This window comes from Athene noctua, chromosome 1 (assembly GCF_965140245.1).
Source record: "Athene noctua chromosome 1, bAthNoc1.hap1.1, whole genome shotgun sequence".
NCBI lineage: Eukaryota > Metazoa > Chordata > Aves > Strigiformes > Strigidae > Athene > Athene noctua.
Window position 1 is genome coordinate 192,468,321 of NC_134037.1, and position 20,688 is coordinate 192,489,008.

A 20,688-nucleotide genomic window follows, 5' to 3' on the forward strand; every position below is an offset into this window, starting at 1 on the left:
CCTGAACTTTAATGAGCAAGGAAAACATCATTTGAAGGGAATAAATAGGGACCAAATTTTGAGACTGGGTAATTTTTATGTTACTTTCCAGTTAGAGGGTATTTATATTTTAAGTATGATTATAAAGTTAGTTGGATCGTAAGTTCAGAATTCTGTCCCTACGGCTAGTTGAATTTTATAACTTCATGAAATATAAACAAGTAACTTCCTGTGTTCTGAATCATCTGTCACTGCACAGTATCTAGCTAGCCTAGGAATTTTAAGTTTTCTGCCAGATATGCTTTCTAGGCACTGGGTCTGTTAATATAGTACAGTATGGTAAAATCCAGAAAGTTGCTAAGATCTGGTATGTCAGTAAAGGAACTAAGATTTTAGTAGAGAACTCGGAGAACAGTCTGGGCTTTAATAGGACGGACTATCCAGTAAGGTAGCACAATGAAATATAGGAAAAAAGGAAATGTTTCAAGCTACAGGTGGAGATTTCCAGTAGCATTTAGAAGAGTGTAGTCAGTCATATAGTAAATAACAAACAAAGATTATTTTTTTTTCCCAGCATAGCTATGGCAAAACCTACTTAGCTGAGCTAACTGAAGTTCCCTAGCAAACTGCTGAAACCTACGAAGTGAGTTCCATTTGCAGATTTTAGCTCATTTCTGTTTTGAAAATGCTCTGTCATGAAAGACATTTTTGGTCATGTAAGTTACAGAGTTTTACTGTAATGACTGTGCTCTATTTCTACTCTTCACACAATAAATCCAGCATGGCAGTTGTGGTCAACTGTACCAGAACCTATCTATACCCAAAGTGAAGGTTGGATAAGGTTCTTCATGATATGATTTTAAGGCAGCTTAGGGTGATTGAAGTCAAAGCTGCCTTGTCTCCTGGCTCATCTGGCTACAAACTCACTGGTTAGGGGGAATTCCTGAAGAGAGGAAAAAAAATAATCTAAAAAAAAAATTCACTTCTTCAGTGCTGGCATAAGAAAAAAAGATGGGAATAAGGACGAGCTAAACAGCTATAATTTAGCCTACTTAATATGGAACTATACCCCTTAAATTACTCTGTAAATTAAGTCAGAGGGGTTATCAAGATGAACGCAGGTGCTGCTTTTGTGTTCAAAAATGCCAGGCAATAAGACCTAACTCTGAATATTACTGGCTGACCTGTTGGCTGGAAGGAAGAAACAGAAAGCTGTTTGTGAGATTGTCCATAAATTGAAGTAGAGAGAGAGGCATGAAATTTGTTTTGAGATTCTGTTGAGACCTACTTCTGAGCTGCTTCTTAGAGTCTAGCTGTTCAGAGAATCTGTTTGTAACAGATGATCACTGATAAACTTTGAGTACACGTTTTGGTTACAGAAGTGGTTATGAACAATTAGCCCAGAACTGGTGCGCTACGCAACCTGAATACGGAAGTGCTGCCAGCAGAACTCTTCTCTAATGTCTGCTCTTGTGTAAGCTGTTGTGTACCTAAGAGAAATTTGGCTTAATTACATTGTCAGGTTTTATGTTATAAACTGTCATCTGGAGTTTGGTCAAAGAAATTAAATGTGCAAGTGCATAAAAGTTGGTGCTTTTAGGGCAATAATACATTATCATCACTCTCCATCTTTCCAAGCTCTTCATATTATATTGACTTAAAACAACAAACAATGCTTATGGTTTTGTACCTGTATTTTCAGATCACCAGGAGAACCTCACTCTGAAAACATTGAAACTAGCCGAATGTAAGTAAATGAGTGGATGTATTTGGTATATCTTGTTTAAACAAGTTTTGAACATATGTAATAGTTACTCTTGCACCTTCTTAAAAAGACGACAACAAAAGCTGAGTAGAACTGTGGAATTACCATAGAAAATTTCAAGTTAGTATTTTGGTATGGAAAAGTAATTTTAAGCCTCTGTAGAAACTGTGGTGTGTGTTGGGTTTTGGTCTGGGTTGTTTTTTTTGGGGTGGTGGGGTTTGTTTTTATTTCTGGAGGATGAATGGGTTGAAGGGAAAGTTCGGAGGTTTAATGTGAACCAGTAGATGGTAGCATAATACAGTGTCAGAAATCTTCAGGCCTATATTGAGACTTGACAGTAGGGGTGTAATTTCTACCTGCTATTCACTAATATCTTGCATGAATTTGAAGACACTTCAGTACTAATGCACAACCAATACCTGCTGATACCTGTTGTGGCAGATGGATTGCTGAACTAACAAGAAAAAAGAAGTCTGACCTAATTTGGCAAATTTGTATACTAGTTACTTCTAGAAACAGAAAAATATCTTTCTTTCACTAAAGTATTCATGTAACATCTTGCACACAGTTCTGAACCTTGTTTTGTTCTCTTCATTAGCTTAGAAGCCAAGATTAACTAGAGGTGAGATTGTGGTAGGCTGAAATGTTCATTTCAAATTCTAAGGGGCTGCAGGAATAAGAGGACCATTTAAAAAAAAAGAAAATTATTTGAGAATTTATTCTTCTGTGAATTAACAAAGATTCTTTTCTAGCTATTCAAACCATCCTATTATAGAACTCAAGTAGGGAAATATCAGACTCTGCTTTTCTGGTTTACAGTACAAGTTCCAAAATAATAGAGGGAGTTTAGCCCAGTGGTTAGGGTACTGTCTGAGACTTCAAAAGATGTGGGTTCATTTCTCTTCAGCTACAAACTTCTTCCCTGACCTTAAACTGTCTCCTTGACACCCTCCCCCTATATGGTCTGCCATGTTACTCACTGTGGGCTGAATGCCAGTTTCAGGATGTTTTGCAGACTAGGGACATGGTGTGAATTGCTCAAGGACTTCTCTGCTGTAGCTGTCCAGTTTGGGGAGGAGTAAAGCTGAGGTGAGCCCCTCTACGCTGGACTACATACCTAACCTTAAAAGTGATGAGAAGGGAGCAAGGAACACTTTTTCCATGTGCTTTTAGCAATTTACTACAGTGAAGTTTTTTTCTTGCATTAGCAGGAGCATTCCTTCAGGGACAAAGAATTTGCTTCTCCCTTTCTCGTGCTGTCTGTTACAGAAGTGCTGTCTAGCTGCTCTCTTAGGAGTACAGGTTGCAGGGATCTAGACCTGAGAGGTGATTGACTGGCTGTCACTACGTGGCCATGTGTTAGAGACAGAGGTTGCAGGACAAAACCCCTGCCATAGTCTCTTCTCCTGCTTCAGCAGCAGTCCCTGCTGCATTGTGTTTTATTGGCCCTGCGTCAAGTTGAGTTGTGTTCTTGTGTTTCCCTGGCCTAGCCAAAGGGGGGAAATCAGGCTGTGGACTGGCTGTAGTCCAGTCTGGGTGCTGTCAGTTGGACTGCTGCTTCTTGCACTTTGTAGGGAAAGATGTGTCAGAAACAAGCATCTTGACTGGTGTGAAACAAAGACTCTATAAGGACCTATGATAGATCAGAAGGAAAAGGCAGTTTTCCCTCTAGCAGTTTGACAGGGGTTTTTTTGTGTGTGTTCTATCCTCCTTAAAACTGAACCTGAAAAAATAGTCTACAATAGCATGCTTTTCTGTGTGAAACCTGAATTTTTTGGTGCAGAAAGATAATCAATTGCCCTGACTATGTAGATTTCAGGTTTCTGTCTAAAATAGATGTAAGCCAGTCAGACTGTAGGGATTCACGTACTTGACCAGTAGTTATACAGTATTAATGCATGGTATGCTTGCAAAACTACATTTTTAAAAACTGTATCACAATGTGATCGCCTATTACAGAGAATTTCTGCAATCCTCTACATAGTTGGTCTTGCCACGTAAGGTGGAATGGCTGTATAATAGTGTGAACTGTAAGCCTACTGTGTAACTAAAGTAGTTACTATGTTATTTACTTGCCTATAATTCCTTAGTAAATGCAGGGACTTAAACAAGTGTTTTGTTATTTGCACAATGAATGGTTAAATTGGGTTTGCTCTGGTTGGCTGATATAATTGCTTTATTTGTGTTTTGCATTGCAAATCTTTGTACCAAGAGCATGGTCACATGTATTTCACATGTGTGAATTAAAATAATTTTTTAAAAATTACTGACTCTTTTAGATTCTTATGAAGTAAATTCTTCCATGATAAGTCTTGCTTATCCCAAGCTTTTCAAATTCTGACTATACAGGATGAACGTCTTGGTGCTAGCTCAGAGTTAGGAGTCTTTTTCCTCAGCATACATGCAAGTCTTTGAATTTTTCAGTGTCTTCTATCTGCTCCAGTCACAGGTCTGCATTAATTTTCAGCTTTCATTAGTATAACTTTCTTAAAACCTCTTTAGTGCTAAATTACATAATTTTTGTTTAACAATAACTTATTACCACTTCATGTATTTTCACTCAGTGTATTGTCTGTCACATATCAAGGCAAAGGTTTGGGTGTTTTGATGTGATGGCTTTCTGTTTGTTCATCTTGCTGTTTTTGAGGATGGGATGCTTTTCAGTTTTGAAACCTCTCTTTAAAGTTGTTGAACACACACACATGCACCTGATTTAAAGTGTTGTTACAGTTGTAGTTGATGTGTAGTTATCTCACATTGATTTGATATCGGATTTCTTTCCCCTGAAAGAATGGCAAAATAAAAATTCTGGCGTATTTTGAGACTGCTGCAGAAAAACAAATTATAACCATTGCAAATATATACAGTAACTATGTGAGAATTAGTGTTTCATGACAGATACTTTCAGATGCCATCCTAGTGCTTTGTAGACATAGAACGCCTTAAATTACTTTCCTCATAGCTAAACACACAGGTGGGTTTGTGTAACATAACAGTGGAACATGGTGATCACGGCCTCTATATCAAACCTTGCCACATACAGATATTTTTGTGGTGTTTGCTGCTTGTTTTATTGCCATTCTTGGAAGAAAAAGATGTAAAAAATATCTTCATGTACACCTGCAGCCTTGCACTATGTTATACTGTGATCTGTCTGGGATGAATTAAAAAACTTATTTTCAGAGCCTCTTGCAATGCATCATTTATCCAGGCAGTGATTCCCTTAAGGAAAGTTAATCAGTTAATAAGACTGCATTGACTCTACTCAAGAGTTATCATAGAATCTTATCATAGAATGGTTTGGGTTGAAAAGGACCTTAAAGATCATCAAGGTCTGACCCTCCTGCCATGGGTAGGGACACCTTGCACTAGACCAGGTTGCTCAAAGCCCCATCCAAGCTGACCTTGAACACTTCCAGGGAGGAGACATCTACAACTGCTCTGGGCAGCCTATTCCAGTGTCTCACTACCCTCACATTAAAGAATTTCTTATTTATATCTAATCTAAATCTGCCCTCCTTCAGTTTAAAACCATTGCCCCTCATTCTATCCCTACACTCCCTGATAAATGAGTCCCTCCCCATCTTTCCTGTCAGCCCCCTTTAGGTACTGGAAGGCAGCTATAAGGACTCCCTAGAGCCTTCTCTCCTCCAGGCTGAACAATCCAAACTCTCCCAGCCTGTCCTCACAAGGAGGTGCTCCAGCCCCCTGATCATCTTCATGGCCCTCTTCTGGACTTGCTTTATTACTACTTTCTTAAATTTAGCAACTACTTAAGTTAAAATTGTCATGTTTGCTTCCAAGAACAAAAGTGCAGTAAGATAAGATGAATGAATTTTATAATTATTTGAAAGAAAATGAAATCCAGATTCTGCACTAGAAAATGTAACTGAAGCAAATGTACTGTAGACCTTGGTTCCCATGGAGCACAGAGTTAAAATAAAACGAGAGTTTAAAAAGATACTTCTCTCTGGAGCTGCCTCATCCACAAATGCTAGGCTCTTCTTAAACTGGAAACTCAGGTGTTTAAGTCTTTTGATCCATGTCATTTGCACTTAGTTTCTGCATGATCATGGTCATCCTTCTAGGACAGTGTCATACAAAAGGAAAGCATAGTAAAAGAATGCTACCATGGAAATAGAACTTGAAGTATTCTGCAGTTTTTATTTTAGTAACTTGAACACAGAGTTGTTTGTCCCTTTTCTGTACTTGTCCTCTTTTCTTCAAGTTGTGCAAGGAGAGTATAAGGTTGATCAGCATTTAGGTCTCTTCTCTGCAGATCGGTCTTACGTGTTGCAATGGTCAGTCCTCTATATCAGTATTTTTGTCTGAAATAGTTTGTCTCTTTCTCCTGAAACACTCTGGTGGTCCAGAAGTAGACAACTGGAATCAGTGTCTACGTGTTACTATCTGTATCTTCTGATATCTCACTGCAGTGCTAATATTAATCTCCTTGCTTTGGTTAGGCTGCTGACAAGAATATGGTGTATAGATTTCATACTTGACAAATTTTAAGCTTGTTCAGCAGAGTACAATGTGAAGTTTAATTGTACTTGCTTGAGTGCCAGGTCTTCTTTAACCAGGGGAAAACAACATGGAAGGTACTAAATAATATGTATTTTGCTTAATATTTGATAAAATATTTGTTACTTGTTTTGTCCTGAATATAGGAGACAGACTGAAGGATTCCTGCAAGTATGTGAGGTTACTGTCACTTCTTCCCAACAAAGACAAAGTTGGTCTTATTGTGGCCTCACAGCTAGTACAGAGTATTAGAGTCCTTACTTGTCTCAAAATTTTGTTTTAAATTATCCTGTTGAAATGTTTTGTGTGGTTAGATGTGATTATTCTTCGGAAGTTTAGCAGCAGCTAACAATTGTGTACTTTTTTCTTTGTTATTCCTAATATTTAAAATTTATTCAAAGAGAGTGAGGTGTTGCAAGTTTATAGCCAGTTCTGAACTTGTAATAAGTTTATTTGGCCAGTAATTCAATTTACTTTTTCTTTGTAGTTAAATATATGGGCCTTTTTACGAAGGCTAGATTTCTTCCTGCCTTTTCAAAAGGCACTGATTCTGTAAACAAGATCATAATATTTAAAATAGTCAATTATGCCTACAGTCATTACTATTTACATATGTTGATTGCTTACAATAACTGCCTAATAATTGTTTCCCCATAATCAGTTATTTAATGGCTTCAGGCCTATAATGTTGGAGGGGGCAGGGGACTGGGGATTTTTCCTGAAATTGCTTAGCTTGAAAAGCCAGGGTATAATTGATGTACTATTCATCTCTCAATTTTATGGCTAATTGAATGTTGGAGGGATCACATAGGTGAAGGAGCACTGCATGACTTCTTAAGAAGGACAGATTGGAACCAGGGTGTGAAACCAGTTGGTCTGTGGAATGGCACTGTCTCTGTAGAGAGATAATAACCTGAAAAGGGCATTAATGAAGGGTGTTTTTCTAGTAGGACTGTAGCAAGGTAACTTGTCTGTGAGACCAGATTAAGTGGTATGTGCTGACCATGTTTTGATCCCCTCTTTAGCTGTCTTTCTGCATTGCTCTGTAAAGCCAGGACAACTCTTGTGTTCTCAGGTTCGCCCTTCCTGAGGAAGTGCTGATTTTGCCAGCACATGATGTTCCTGGAGGACTGGATCTAGAATATGTGGTGGGGAGGGAGGTCCCTTGGGTGAAGTCAGTATGGTCCAAGGGGGGTCACAGTCCACACCCCAGCTGTTGGGGCCCACCGCACAGTAACGTATTAGGTTTGGAAAAGGCAAGCTTCATGAATGCGTGCATTTGCAGACGTACGTTTGCTGGAACGCCAGTGGTTAAGATGGGCAAAAGGTGTTACAACAGTGCCGGAACAGAGGGTTTGGCTCCAGCTCTGGGTGGAGCATTTGGCGTGCAGGCCACTTCAAAAGGGTCTGTGTGGACACTGCTTTTACTGGAAGCTTGTCTTCTCTAGCACTGCTTTCCTTACTCTTAACTAAACAGAAGCAGGAAACCAACATGTAGGCCTTGAAAGTGAAACTCAGAAAGCAGTCTTAAACTTCACAAAGAAGTCCGTCCATAACCCACACTTTTTTTAAGTTTTTCATCCTGCCGATCATGGAAGTGTGGTATAATTGTTGCAGGTGTATAAGTCTATGCTCCTGTCTGTTAAGGCATTTACTGAAAGCTGTTTTGCTATTAGTACTAAAAACTGTTCCCTGGTTGTTTTTTTTTCCTATCCAAAAGACAAACATAAAATTTCCTCTAGTTTATATGCACATTAATAGTTTTGTTGAGTTTTTTGCATTAAGAAAGAAAACAGCTTATAAACATTTTGGCACTTCTGTATTCCTAATACTTTTCTTAAAACAGGATGTTACAAGTTTCCATGTACTAAAATTGGCTATCTTGGAGTGATGTGAGACTTCTGTGTAGAAATAATGTAAAAGCTGTGTCCCAAGCAGAAACCATTCAGAAATATGTCATTTCATACCGATATTTCTAGCCAAGTATGAAACCTTCATACTTACTACTAAAATTTAAGTAAACTTAAAGCTAAAATGATCCAGTTATGCAGATACTTTTAACTTCAGGCAAGTTTTGAAACGTGGATGAAAATTCTTTGCTTTGTAGGTGAACTTTAAAGAATTATATGTCTTATTTTTCTAAAATTCCTTATATGTTTAAACTTCTAATTTTTCTCTGTCACAAAAATTTCCTTTATGTAGCATTTCTCAGTATTTAGTTTAAGGTACTTGGAAAATGCAAGTTAGATGCAGTTACATAGGAACTTTCAAACCAGTGCACTCAAATCTCTTGGTTTGTATACGTTTTAGACATTCAATTACTTTACAACCCAAAATGCAGCCCAGTGTGCCTTTAAGTATTTAGAAGGGCAGAGGTTCAGTGGTGCATGTTGCTGGTGATACTCCACAGTCTTGGCAGCATTTAAATTACAAATGCAAAGTACTTATTATCTGGCTTTTTATTAGTTAAAGAACAATTTAAAAGCCTAAAGGCATTTTTTTTCTTTACTACAAAAGTAAGTCAGTAAATACTAATTTCTTTTTAAATGGAAAAATGTGCTTGTGAAATTGTTGGACTCTGGGGAAGGAAGATGACATCTATTTTAGGTGCCTCTCCTCCTCAGTGAAGTACTGTCTTGCTTGAGGAGGTTATACAAGGCCCACTGTGTAGGAAGTTATCCTTAAGGCATAAGGATATGCCTGCAATATGTCTGTGAAATGTTTACAACTGCAGCCACACCAGTGCAGTTTCATACTTGGATGTGCAACAACAATGTGAGTCTTTACAAACATATATGCAAGTCAGTCACTGCTGCCTTAGCTACACTAGCAGGTGTCTGTGTGCTAATGTACAGTAAACTAGTCATTGAGTTTAAAAGAGACCAGTTATTCTTTAGATCCCTGTATAGGAACTCCAAGGGATCTGCAGTCTTAACTGTATAGTGTGGGCTAAGAATAGAGACAGGTTTTGTGTTACCTTGCTTGATGAACCAGTTCTAATGCCTCAGGCTGAGAACTTAAGTTTTCTGCATACCGAATGAGAAAGAGATCAGGTTTTCAACTCTGAAGAACGTAGAATGTATGCTACACGTTTTTCTGGCTAATGAAGGAAACATGGGCTGTTGGCACTGGACAGTGACAGTAATTTCTCAAGTACCCCAGTGGGAATGTGGTGTGGAATATCTTGCCATTCTGTAAAATCACACACTGGCTTACTTAGAACTACATTCTCGTGGATGGACCTCAGTGAGGGTAGCTCTTGTGGAAGGCTTGGTAAATTCTGTTCTTTCCTTTTAGGTCTGTACCCTCACTTTAAGTCTCCACCTGTTTTATTTACTTAAACACTTTATCTGAGACCATGTCAAAAGTTTGCAGAATATCTGCCAGGGAGAGGTGGGGAGAAATTCTAATACTGTTGTATTCTAGTGCTGTTGTACATTGTATTGCTTGCTTCCATAGTTGATTAAATAAATGTAACTTCCAGTCAGTCCTTCTGTCTCTAATAGAATTTCACAGAACTTGAGACAGTGAGTCTGCACCTGTGAGTCAAAGTGAAAATGTCTGTATAAACAGCATTATTGTAGGCATGGTACAGTTTGAGAAGTAATTGGTAGTTAAATACTGAAAGTAGAAAATCTTGAGTCCCTCAGAAATTAACTGTTAGAGACAAAACTAAGCATAGCTTTGTGTCCTGGCATCTCAGATATGACCCAATTAAAGTGGAGTGTTTAATATGATAAAAAGTCATCTTGATATATCAGTGTTTATACACTGAAATAACTGTATTCAAATCAGATGTTATGTAAGCTAGAAAGGTGTGCATGCCTCTAAGACTTAACAGTTTCTCTGCTTTGAAAAGCGTAAGTTCTCTCTTAGGGAACTGGTCAGCTTTTCATAGTATATTTAATCTGAATAACAGCTCCAGCTGCTTTGGGTAAATAAATAAATATATACACACTCCTAATATATATACACTTAGAATAGCTGTGAGAAATAATCCATAAAACATTCGTAGGTGTATTACATAGGGCAGAAAATTGTGGCAAAAAATGTGTGGTCTACGTGTAGACTGCAATGGAGAAATAAGATAGAAGGAAAATGCAAGGAGGGAGGATAAAGTTAAAATGATAATGTGTATGCAATAACTACCATTTTCTGTGCACCATGGAAAACATGGCCAGTGAGAGAGAGAGGGAGGAAGATTGAACAAACAGTAAGTTTCGACTTGAGTTGAAAAGAGCTTTTGCGAAGGCGTCAAGGTAATGCATAGGAGAGACTGCAAGAGGAGTAAATAAGGAGCATGTTGGTGAGACGGGTGGCCATAGCTCAGGTGTAAAAGTTTGATATTAATAAAGGCTTTCACACTGTATACTTGCTTGCAAATAACAATGTATCACTAAATCTGAAAGTCTGAAATGTTTGAAAGTCAGGGATGATCAAGGCATGAAATCTTGGCATTCAGAAACGGGTGAAATCATGTACTGGTCTACACTGTTTTAAAACACTGTTGGTTTTTTAAAGCCTCTGTGCTAAAAGCTGAAGTATGAAAGACAAGATAAAAAAAAACGTGTATTTTTATACATCTGTGGAGAGAAGCAGGTTTTCTCAAGTCTACATATAAACATTAGAGAGGCAAGAACTCTTCCCATGAATCAGAATACAGCTATTACCTGTTTGTGCAGTAGTGGTTTTGATGATATTGTTGGTGCTGCTTTTTCTTTTTTTATGGTCTTTCACCTCTGTCTTAAGGTGCCAAACCTTTGTCCTCAAACTTTGTCCTCAAACCTTTTTCTTCAAAACTTTTTTTTTCTTTTTTTTTTTTTTTTTTGGAACACACTGGGGCATTTAGAAGGTCAGGTAGACGTTGAGGTAATGGTTTTTGTTATAAAAAGTATTTTTTTTCTCCAGGATCATGAGATCTTGAAGGGTGAAAAGGAAGGAGCAGAGGTGTTATTGCTGAATAATACACATCTCAACAGTTACCTTCAGAACTTGAGGACATTTTCCCTTCTGAAGTAGCTGCATTGAAACTCTGATTCTTAACAAGCCATTAACAGCTAGATGCAGCAAGTGCTGAGTAATATCAGTGGGTCTAGCACTTCAGTTCTCAAGTACTTGTTCTGTGCAGAATCTGTACATGCATCAACATCACAAAAGGCAATTTTAAGTTAATACCACAATTTCTGATTAAAATCTTGCTTCCCATGTTCTGATCTTTATAGTAGTGTATCGCTAAAGTTAGGTAAAAACCCTGCATGCTATACCTAATCAAAATGTTTGAAATGTTTTGTAGTTGATATTTTTCATTAATACATGTTTTCTTAAGTGAAGGTTTGGTGGGTTTCTTTCCAAAATGTGGACAAATACAGTGCTCTTGGTGCTGCATGCAGCTTCTTCTGTCCCAAGTACCTGCGGCTTTCCAGCAACTGCTTTACCATTTGTTTCTGTAAAAGTCTGTGACCTTATTAATTGGCCAGTTAAGTTTTCTTGTGTGTGTATATATAGTACTGACCACATTATCTTGTATAGCAATACAGTTGTAATTCTTCAAAATATGTACTTGCAATGTATAATTGCAGGAGAAAGGAGAGGATTTGGCAAATAGCATTTTTAGAGAACCATATACCTTATTAAACTGAAGAGAGACATGCAACCTTTTGCTCCTCTAATCATGGTTTTGTCATCTGTTTAATTAACGAAGGACTATTTTTCCTACAGATTTAAATAAACCAAATATCTGATAAGTCATCTGTAATCTTGTTTTAAAAACTGTTTATATTTTTAAAGGATTTATATCCTATTGGTGTATTGTTGATAGTATTACTAAATAAATGCCTAGATCACTTGTATTTCATGCCTCTTCCCTCTGTCAGTGGCAACCATACCTCAGTACTATACATCAGACTCAATCACCTGTATGAATTCCAGTTCTGTTTCACTTGCAGCCTTGCTTTGCCTCTAAATTGCTCTCTTTTTCAGTGACAATTGAAATTGTTCAGAACTGAACAAGGTTCTGTCCACTGTAACACTAGAATGTAAAGCTGAAAACTGTGCATAAACAGGACTTACCTTTCACTTACATAGGACCCACAAATTAAATTGTGTGTTAAATATATTTGTATTTGTCAAGATGAGAATCCTGTATTTAAAAAAATCTCCTGATGTGTCCTCTCTGACACAGAAATCTTGTGTTTCAGTGCCTGACTAATCTCTGCCTTGCTGATGCTTTTGAATGAGCTTTGTATGTGAAAGCTCTACTAATCCTTGTACTTACTGTTTGAATGTTTGCTACAGGAAGCGAGCAGCTGCAAAGCATCTAATAGAGCGCTACTACCACCAGTTAACTGAGGGCTGTGGAAATGAAGCCTGCACGAATGAATTTTGTGCTTCCTGTCCAACTTTTCTCCGTATGGATAACAATGCAGCAGCCATTAAGGCCCTCGAGCTTTATAAGATTAATGCAAAACTCTGTGATCCTCATCCCTCCAAGAAAGGAACGAGCTCAGCTTACCTAGAAAACAATTCCAAAGGTGCCCATAACAATTCCTGCACTGACAGAAAAATGAACAAGAAGGAAATGCAAGGCCCAAGAGATGACTTTAAAGGTAAGATGTTTTAGAATTTTCCTAAAATAAAACATATTTAATATGCATGAGTATAAGCCTACAGAGTTCACTCTGGTGGCATTCTGCTGAGTTCTTAAATAAAATACAATATTGGGCAATAAGATTTTTTACTGTGGGTTCTGAAAAATGGCTGGTTTCATGCTGAACACTGATTCCAAATCTGGATCTTTACCACACCTCTGTTAAAATTCATGTGCATTTGTTGCTTTCTGAGATAACTGGTTTTGCAAATAATGGTGTTTTAAGTGCTGTTGTATGATTGCTTTAGTTTTGCTAGTTTCGTAACTCTTCTGTAGTTAATGAATTATGAAAGTTATACTTTAACTAATTCCAGATTCTATGTTAAGAAACTTAACAGATGAACAAAAAATGATACAGTGGATGATAGGCAATACATCTATCATGCTAAATAGAGTTTAAGCAAAGTGTATTTCTAAGTCAGTGTATGAAAAAGAAATACTGTTCTGTAAGTCTAACTTCTATTTAGCTTTTCTAGCTCTCTAGAATAGTAAATACATACTACAAGAATAATTTCAGTTGTTGCCAAAACATGTGGTACAAACAGAAATCACAAGCTAAATTAAAGCCATTAACCTTTGAGGAGACCTTTTTTAAGTATCGCTGCAGTAAGTGGTATAAACACAGAAGTTCAGATTCATTCATTTTAACTAAAGAAGATGAAACTGCTTACAGCAAAGATTTAAAAAGCCCTACAGAATCAGCAATAAAACATGGTACTGAGTTATAAGGGACCTAAGATGCTTCAGTCAATACTTGCATCAATTTGTTCTTTATCTGATGCAAGGATAAATTTGTCCCCAGATTAGTTATGGTCTGAGTAAGCAAAGAAGCAAACAGTAAGGAGGGGAAAGGGGAGCCAGTGTGGTGTTAGGCAAGAGTCTGTTTTGTGATTTGTCTCTTGGTTTTGTGTATTTGTACATGCACACCTCCATTAAAGAATTTTCCTCCTTCTGTCTGACCCTACCATCCTCTCTTCAAGTCAGGTATCTAAGTATCTCCAGAGACTGTCTGTTGTCTAAAGCAATGACTTGGACCTCATCTGTTACAGCATCACAAATATTGACCTGTCTTTTTAGCTGTGGACAGAAAGCATTAATGTGTTCTTAAAGTCTGAGACTCTTAGTTACCTTTGGAATTGGATATTTAGGGAATCTAGTGCTCTGAAATTTAAGGTCCATCTGCAGCAGCAGTTACTGGGAAAACTGCAGTGAAGGTTAAGAAAGCCAAGGAAAAGGATGTGCAGCTTGCTTTTATGCTTGACATAGGATTGAAAATTCTAAATAAATTGAAAGAAATGCCCTTCAGAAAGAATTCTTTAAATTACTTTTCTCCAGTGCTAAGACCTAAGACCTTTGGGGAAAAACATGTCTGAAGGCCATTGTCAGCATCTTAGTGATATCTTAGATGGCAGCCCAAAAAGAGGAAGGAAACAGAGAAATTGCAAATACATTAAAAGCATGGGTTTACATATGTAGTCATGTATAGGGAGCACGATTTCAAAATCACTGTTATAATTACCTGGGAAGCTATTTTCAACTTTCATCACCAAAACATTAAATCAAAACAGAAGGTCCCTGGACAGGCAGCGAGCACACAATCATAACAAAGCTTCCGTAAGAGATAATGAAAATATAATTAATAAATTTGCTAATTAGGGAGTGTGTTGTCAGTATATAGATCACATGCAGCCTTTTTCACAGTCAAGGACCACTGCTAAAGTTTGACTTCATGTACAGATTTGTCACTGAGCATTACCGAGAATGAAGTCTGAGATATGTTTACTTCACTGGATTGCTTAGTTGTAGTAGAAAGGACAAGAGAAGGCATGTAAAGGCTCACCTATTTAGACACAAGTGAGCTAAAAGAAGCCTCAATTATATGTTTTTTCTCTTGTTGTTCTCACTGTCATAAAGTAAAAATGTGGCAGACCCTTATGTCAGTTCAGTTAGAGGATGGTCACAGGATATGACTTAAGACTGTTACGAAACTGATGATGGTAATACTAAGTATTTTAACTGAAAATAGCACGTTTAGTTCCTTAAATACTAAAACCTTGAAAAGAGTGACTGAGGAATTCCTGTTACATTGTTAAATTGTCAACTTCTGAAAATTTTTATGCTATGAATAACCTTTGCAATCCAGAGGAACTGAACTCAGGCTATCAGAGGCTATGTTCCTCATTTTGAGGAGCTATGGCATGGAGCAGCATCTGTATCAGCAGTTAAATTTCTTTTATGTGTCTCTGCTTCTTGAGTATGCACTGTAGCAGAGATAAAATAGGAGATGTTGCACTAAGCTTGAATCCTTTCATAATATTTTCAGTTCTGGTTTTTTTAACACGACGGATTTTAGTTTTGAAGCTTTTTCACTGTCTTCAGATTGGTTGGAAGTCAATCTCAGTAGCATAACATAAGCTTTATCCCTCCTGAGTTCTATGCGCTCAAAGAATGGCTTGAGGCTCTGTGAAAATCAATAGGTTGTCTGTCTTTGCATCGTTTATATTTTTAATTTAATGACTGCTTGGATAGAATGTTAGTCTAGGCAATCACATTTCAAAATACTTTAACATATAACTTTATTAAAATAAAACACTTTTTTGCAGAGCATGACTGGTGAATATAGTGCTGTGATGTGTGTTTTTTAGATCTCTAGAGATGCTATTAAACAGATCCAGTTCTAGTTCTAAATTATGTGTCAGTTCAGAAGAATCTGCTTAAACTAGAACATCTTTTCAGGGTCTGATCATGTGGTAATCCTACTCTAAATCATCACCTGATGTGAAAGCATCTGTGGGTTCTGTTCGAGAAGTAACACAAAGCTATAAATAATGTTTTCTCATTTTCTAAAGAGAAAGGAAGATTTCAAATAACAAATAGACCACCAAATGACTAATTTCATATCAGGGGTTTGGTGGGAATGGGGAGCAGACAGGTATTTGGAGCCCGTGCAGATGATGCATGTAAATCAGTATGTTCATCTGAATAGCATGTTGATGAGTATACTCAATTTGTTTATCTCGGTGAGGCCTAATGTACAAAGAAATAACCCACATGCCCAACTGCGTGTGTATTTTAGAAGGCAGCATAAATTTCTAAGCACGTATTGTAGTTTTTCGGGAGGATTTTCAGGCATCAGTTTACTATAAAAACAGTTGCAGAAAGCATTAAAATTAGAAATAAGAAATCTTAGATTCCTGTAATATACAACAAGAACAATTATTAGATCTTGAAAAGATTCATTTTTAAAGCATGTGCCATGTTTGAAGAAAGAGGTTGATGGGGTTTTATTTGTGTATAGTTCAATAACTTATGCATCAGCTGTGCAGATTTACCAGAAGACTGTATTGTCACACAGTCTTATTTAACTCTTTTAAACACCCTACTCACTGATTTTAGTTGCCCTTTTTTAGATGATACAATACTGGTTTTTTTAGATGATACAATATGTAGTTAATTGGCTACAAAGCGGTTTTACCATTGAGTACATCCATAAATAACATATTTTACAAAATCATAGTGAATGAAATCATGATTCTTCATGCTAATCAAATTATTAAGTATCTGCCTTGAATTTATCCAGCAGTGGCAGTTTTTTCCAGTGTTAATGATATGATACACAGATTTCTTAAGTAGAGCAAATTAGAAGTATTTTATCTTTTTAATTTTTACCTTAATAAAATTGATACTTTATCTTTTTATAGATGTGACTTTTCTAACAGAAGACAAGATATATGAAATTCTTGAACTATGTCGAGAGAAAGAGGATTATTCCCCCTTAATCCGGGTGATTGGAAGAGTGTTTTCTAGTGCTGAAGCATTGGTACAGAGTTTCCGAAAAGCCAAGCAGCACACCAAGGAGGAGCTCAAGTCTCTTCAAGGAAAGGATGAAGACAAAGATGAGGATGAAAAGGAAAAAGCTGCCTGTTCGGCTGCTGCTATGGAAGAAGATTCAGGCGCGTCGTCGTCTTCGTCATCAAGAATAGGTGATAACACACAGGGAGATAATAACCTCCAAAAACTAGGCCCGGATGAAGTGTCTGTAGATATTGAAGCAGTCAGACGGGTCTATGATAGATTACTTTCTAATGAAAAAATAGAAACTGCCTTTTTAAATGCACTTGTGTACTTGTCACCTAATGTGGAATGTGATTTGACTTACCATAATGTGTACTCTCGGGATCCTAACTATCTGAATTTGTTTATTATCGTTATGGAGAATGGCAATCTTCATAGCCCAGAATATCTGGAAATGGCTCTACCGTTGTTTTGCAAAGCAATGAGCAAACTACCCCTTGCAGCTCAAGCAAAACTGGTTAGATTGTGGTCTAAGTACAGAGCAGACCAAATTCGGAGAATGATGGAAACATTTCAGCAGCTTATTACTTACAAAGTTATAAGCAATGAGTTCAATAGTCGTAACCTAGTGAATGATGATGATGCTGTTGTTGCTGCTTCAAAGTGCTTGAAAATGGTTTACTATGCAAATGTAGTAGGAGGGGATGTGGATACAGATCATAATGAAGAAGAAGATGAAGAACCGATTCCAGAATCAAGTGAACTAACTCTTCAAGAGCTGTTGGGTGAGGAAAGAAGAAATAAAAAAGGTCCTCGAGTGGACCCACTGGAAACTGAACTTGGTGTTAAAACTATAGATTGCAGAAAACCACTTATCCCTTTTGAAGAATTTATTAATGAACCACTGAATGATGTTCTAGAAATGGACAAAGATTACACTTTCTTCAAAGTAGAAACAGAAAATAAATTCTCTTTTATGACCTGTCCCTTCATATTGAATGCTGTTACCAAGAACCTGGGATTGTATTATGACAATAGAATCCGGATGTACAGTGAAAGACGCATAACTGTGCTCTACAGCTTAGTTCAAGGACAGCAGCTCAACCCTTATTTGCGACTTAAAGTGAGACGTGATCACATCATAGATGATGCACTTGTCCGGGTAAGTCATGCAGCAACACAGAACTTAGGTTTCTTGGTTCTGACTAGGGCAAGCTACATGGGCTTTTAGCCACTGAAAAGGACTTGTGTGTGAGTACAGTGTGTTGTGTACTAGATTTCCTCTAGAGAAAACTCAAATAGCTTTAACCATATTAAGTTTGAATTCAAAGTGTGCTGTTGAAGATCTGTATGTTCAGCAGAACCACTTCTACTCAGAGTGGTTGCAGACACAGATGCTTTACTGTCAAATAGTTTTTCTTCTCCATTAACAGATTCTGCCGCTGTTAATGGTGAGTGTGACCAAATTCTGTTTCAGTACTTTGTCCTCTGCACTGTCTTGGATTATCTTCTGACAGTAGAGTATTTTTCTAAGTGTTGATGAAATTTGGTGTTAATACTGGTATGACTGAGAAAGGAGGGGACAGACCTGTTAGTACCTGAGAACTGTGAGAGCAGCCTGTTTCTGAATATGCTGGCTTCTTAAAGTAAAACCTAAAGCCATTTGTTCACATGTTTTTAGAAGATGGGAATAATACAGGATACAAACTATAAATTTCACAGTAAATTTTTTTCAATAAATATGTCCTTTAATGTTAAGAATCTTCCTCCCTTATTTTTTGCGTAAAGCAGTTATTTTTCAGAATCTTATTTTTCTGTGTTCTGTTATTAAAGCACAATAATGTTTGCAAAATCTTAATTTATCCATGGCTTTAAAGCTTGTTGCTGAAGAGCCAGGCAGGTATTTGGAGAGAAAGTACCTGGTTTTGCCTCGCACCCAGCTGTCACTTCTAGTTAAATTTCATGACTTCAGCTGATACTGAAGGTCAATTGTGAGAACCTTAAATGAGCTCCCACCTTGATTTTTCTTTTCTTTTTTCCCATTCCCAGATGGTTTAGCCACTTCATGGGAATTGCGGATCTTATGACTTATCAGGGAAAACCTTTGCCTCCAGTACCAATATGAAAGATAAAATTGCAATGCAGAAATGGCTTCCATCTGTAAACCCCATTTTATATTGGAGACACGAGAAATACACTGTTAAGATTAAAGCCAACTGTGTACCAGTCTTCTAATTTAAGAATACTCTTTGTAATTTCATTACCTATCAGACTTAGTTGTATCCAGTTATGTTTTGTCACATTAATGTAACTGCTCATCCTTGGAATATATAAATACTGGAAAAAAGGGAGGGACAGTGCTATCTCTTTAGGAAAGAATGGGCTAAAAAAGGGTAAGAGCTAGTTTTAAGGAGATGTTCATTTTAATAGCAGTTCCAGCAGAGAGGAAGCAGACCTTCCTCCTCATGCTGATGAAGGGAAGGAAAATCTGTAAATATGAGAAAAGTCATTCTTCCACATACTGCTTGTTGTGGAAGGAAGTTGAAATCTTTGACAAAATGTTTAGTGTTGCTTAGAAAGCTCAGGGGCGACATCAAGTTGGTGCAGCTGCTATGTCACAAAGGGACACAGCAATCACTGATGTGCACGCTCTTGGTCTGCTGGAAATTTAGGTAATTTTAAATCAGATTAAACTCAAACATACTAATGTAAATTGTGATGCTCTTGTAGCAGCCCTTGCACAGCCTAGCAGTCTATGAGTACATGCCTGGGTAGTTGCCATGGATCCTCTTATGGCTATTAATTTAATAAAATGTCAGAACATGCTGAACTATGGTGATCTGAGTGAGAATTTTAAACTAATTCTGGGACACAAAAATAAATCAAAAAAGATAAAATTGTTCTAAATTCTGGTAGTCTGAGCTGAACTGTAGTGTTAGTGAATGAGACCAAGTGCAGCCCAGGCATTTCTCAAAAGTGGAAAATTGATTATATTCCGTAAAATAGAGATGAACGAAGACTCACCAGAGGAAGAGAGCTGTATGTGCCATTTCAAACAGAAGCAACGAGGTAGCTGTTGAGAGATCATGTGGATTTAAGAGAAAATTGTGTTGCTAAATATGTAATGGATACAGAAGTCACCTTCTAACTATTTATATGTTTTAACTGATGATATAAAGTATCAGTGCTCAAGGAAGAGATTTTAAATATTCCTGAGAGTGTTAGGAGTTAAGGGAGTGAATGGAACAATACAATGTCTCTGTTTACTATGGAGTGCCTATGTCTCATTTGTTTCTTCTCATTTTAACATCAAAAAGGATGCAATAGAAATACATTCAGAGAGTTCAGAGTCCCTTCAGAGAGATTGTAAAGTCCTCTTAATGGTAAAAGATGACAGAGGAGGACATATAAGATGTCCTGGAAAAGTTGAATGGGGAATACTGGTTTTCTCAACTGGTAGCACCCAATCCTATTATCAGGAAGCAGGCTTAAGGTAAGCAAAAGGACATGTTTTTTCCACCGTGTGTACCTTAAAATTATGGATTTCTGTGCCCAGAACTTGTAGCTCTTTATGAAAGAAATATCCATCAAAAGGTAATGAGCATTACACACATTTTGAAGTGACCCATGTACAGACCTTGGGAAGTCTCTTAAGCTGCAAGTTTGTTGGTAGCTGGAAAAGTATTGTAGGGAAAATACTGTTCCACACTGTCATCTTGCAGTTTCTTCATCAAGTGCCTGATCTGTTTAAGAACTGAATGCTGTTGTTAAGGTACTTCCTGTTGAGAAGTGATTTTTTTTTTTTTTAGTTGTTTTCACAATTTGTTTCTACTTCCTAATTGGTGTGAAATAGGTCTTGGAGGAAAATGTTTAGTCTTATGTCCTAATCCTTAGAGTAACTTGCTCTGTCTCTGATTGTGGTTAAAGATGGGTATTCTGTAGCAGCACTGACATCATCAAACTTAAATGAAAGCTACAT

The 20,688-nt window shown here is 37.2% G+C and overlaps 1 protein-coding gene across 5 annotated transcripts in view; it reads left to right on the forward strand.

Annotated features, from left to right (window-relative positions):
* Positions 1–20,688, forward strand: part of UBE3A (ubiquitin protein ligase E3A) — a 56,370-nt gene that overhangs the window by 19,858 nt on the left and 15,824 nt on the right. For all 5 annotated transcript variants that reach the window (XM_074908373.1, XM_074908390.1, XM_074908382.1 and 2 more), the window contains 3 exons: positions 1,682–1,726; positions 12,563–12,873; positions 16,616–17,871. In XM_074908373.1, the coding sequence (XP_074764474.1) occupies positions 1,682–1,726; positions 12,563–12,873; positions 16,616–17,871 (1,612 nt within the window). The remainder of the gene's footprint in view (positions 1–1,681; positions 1,727–12,562; positions 12,874–16,615; positions 17,872–20,688) is intronic.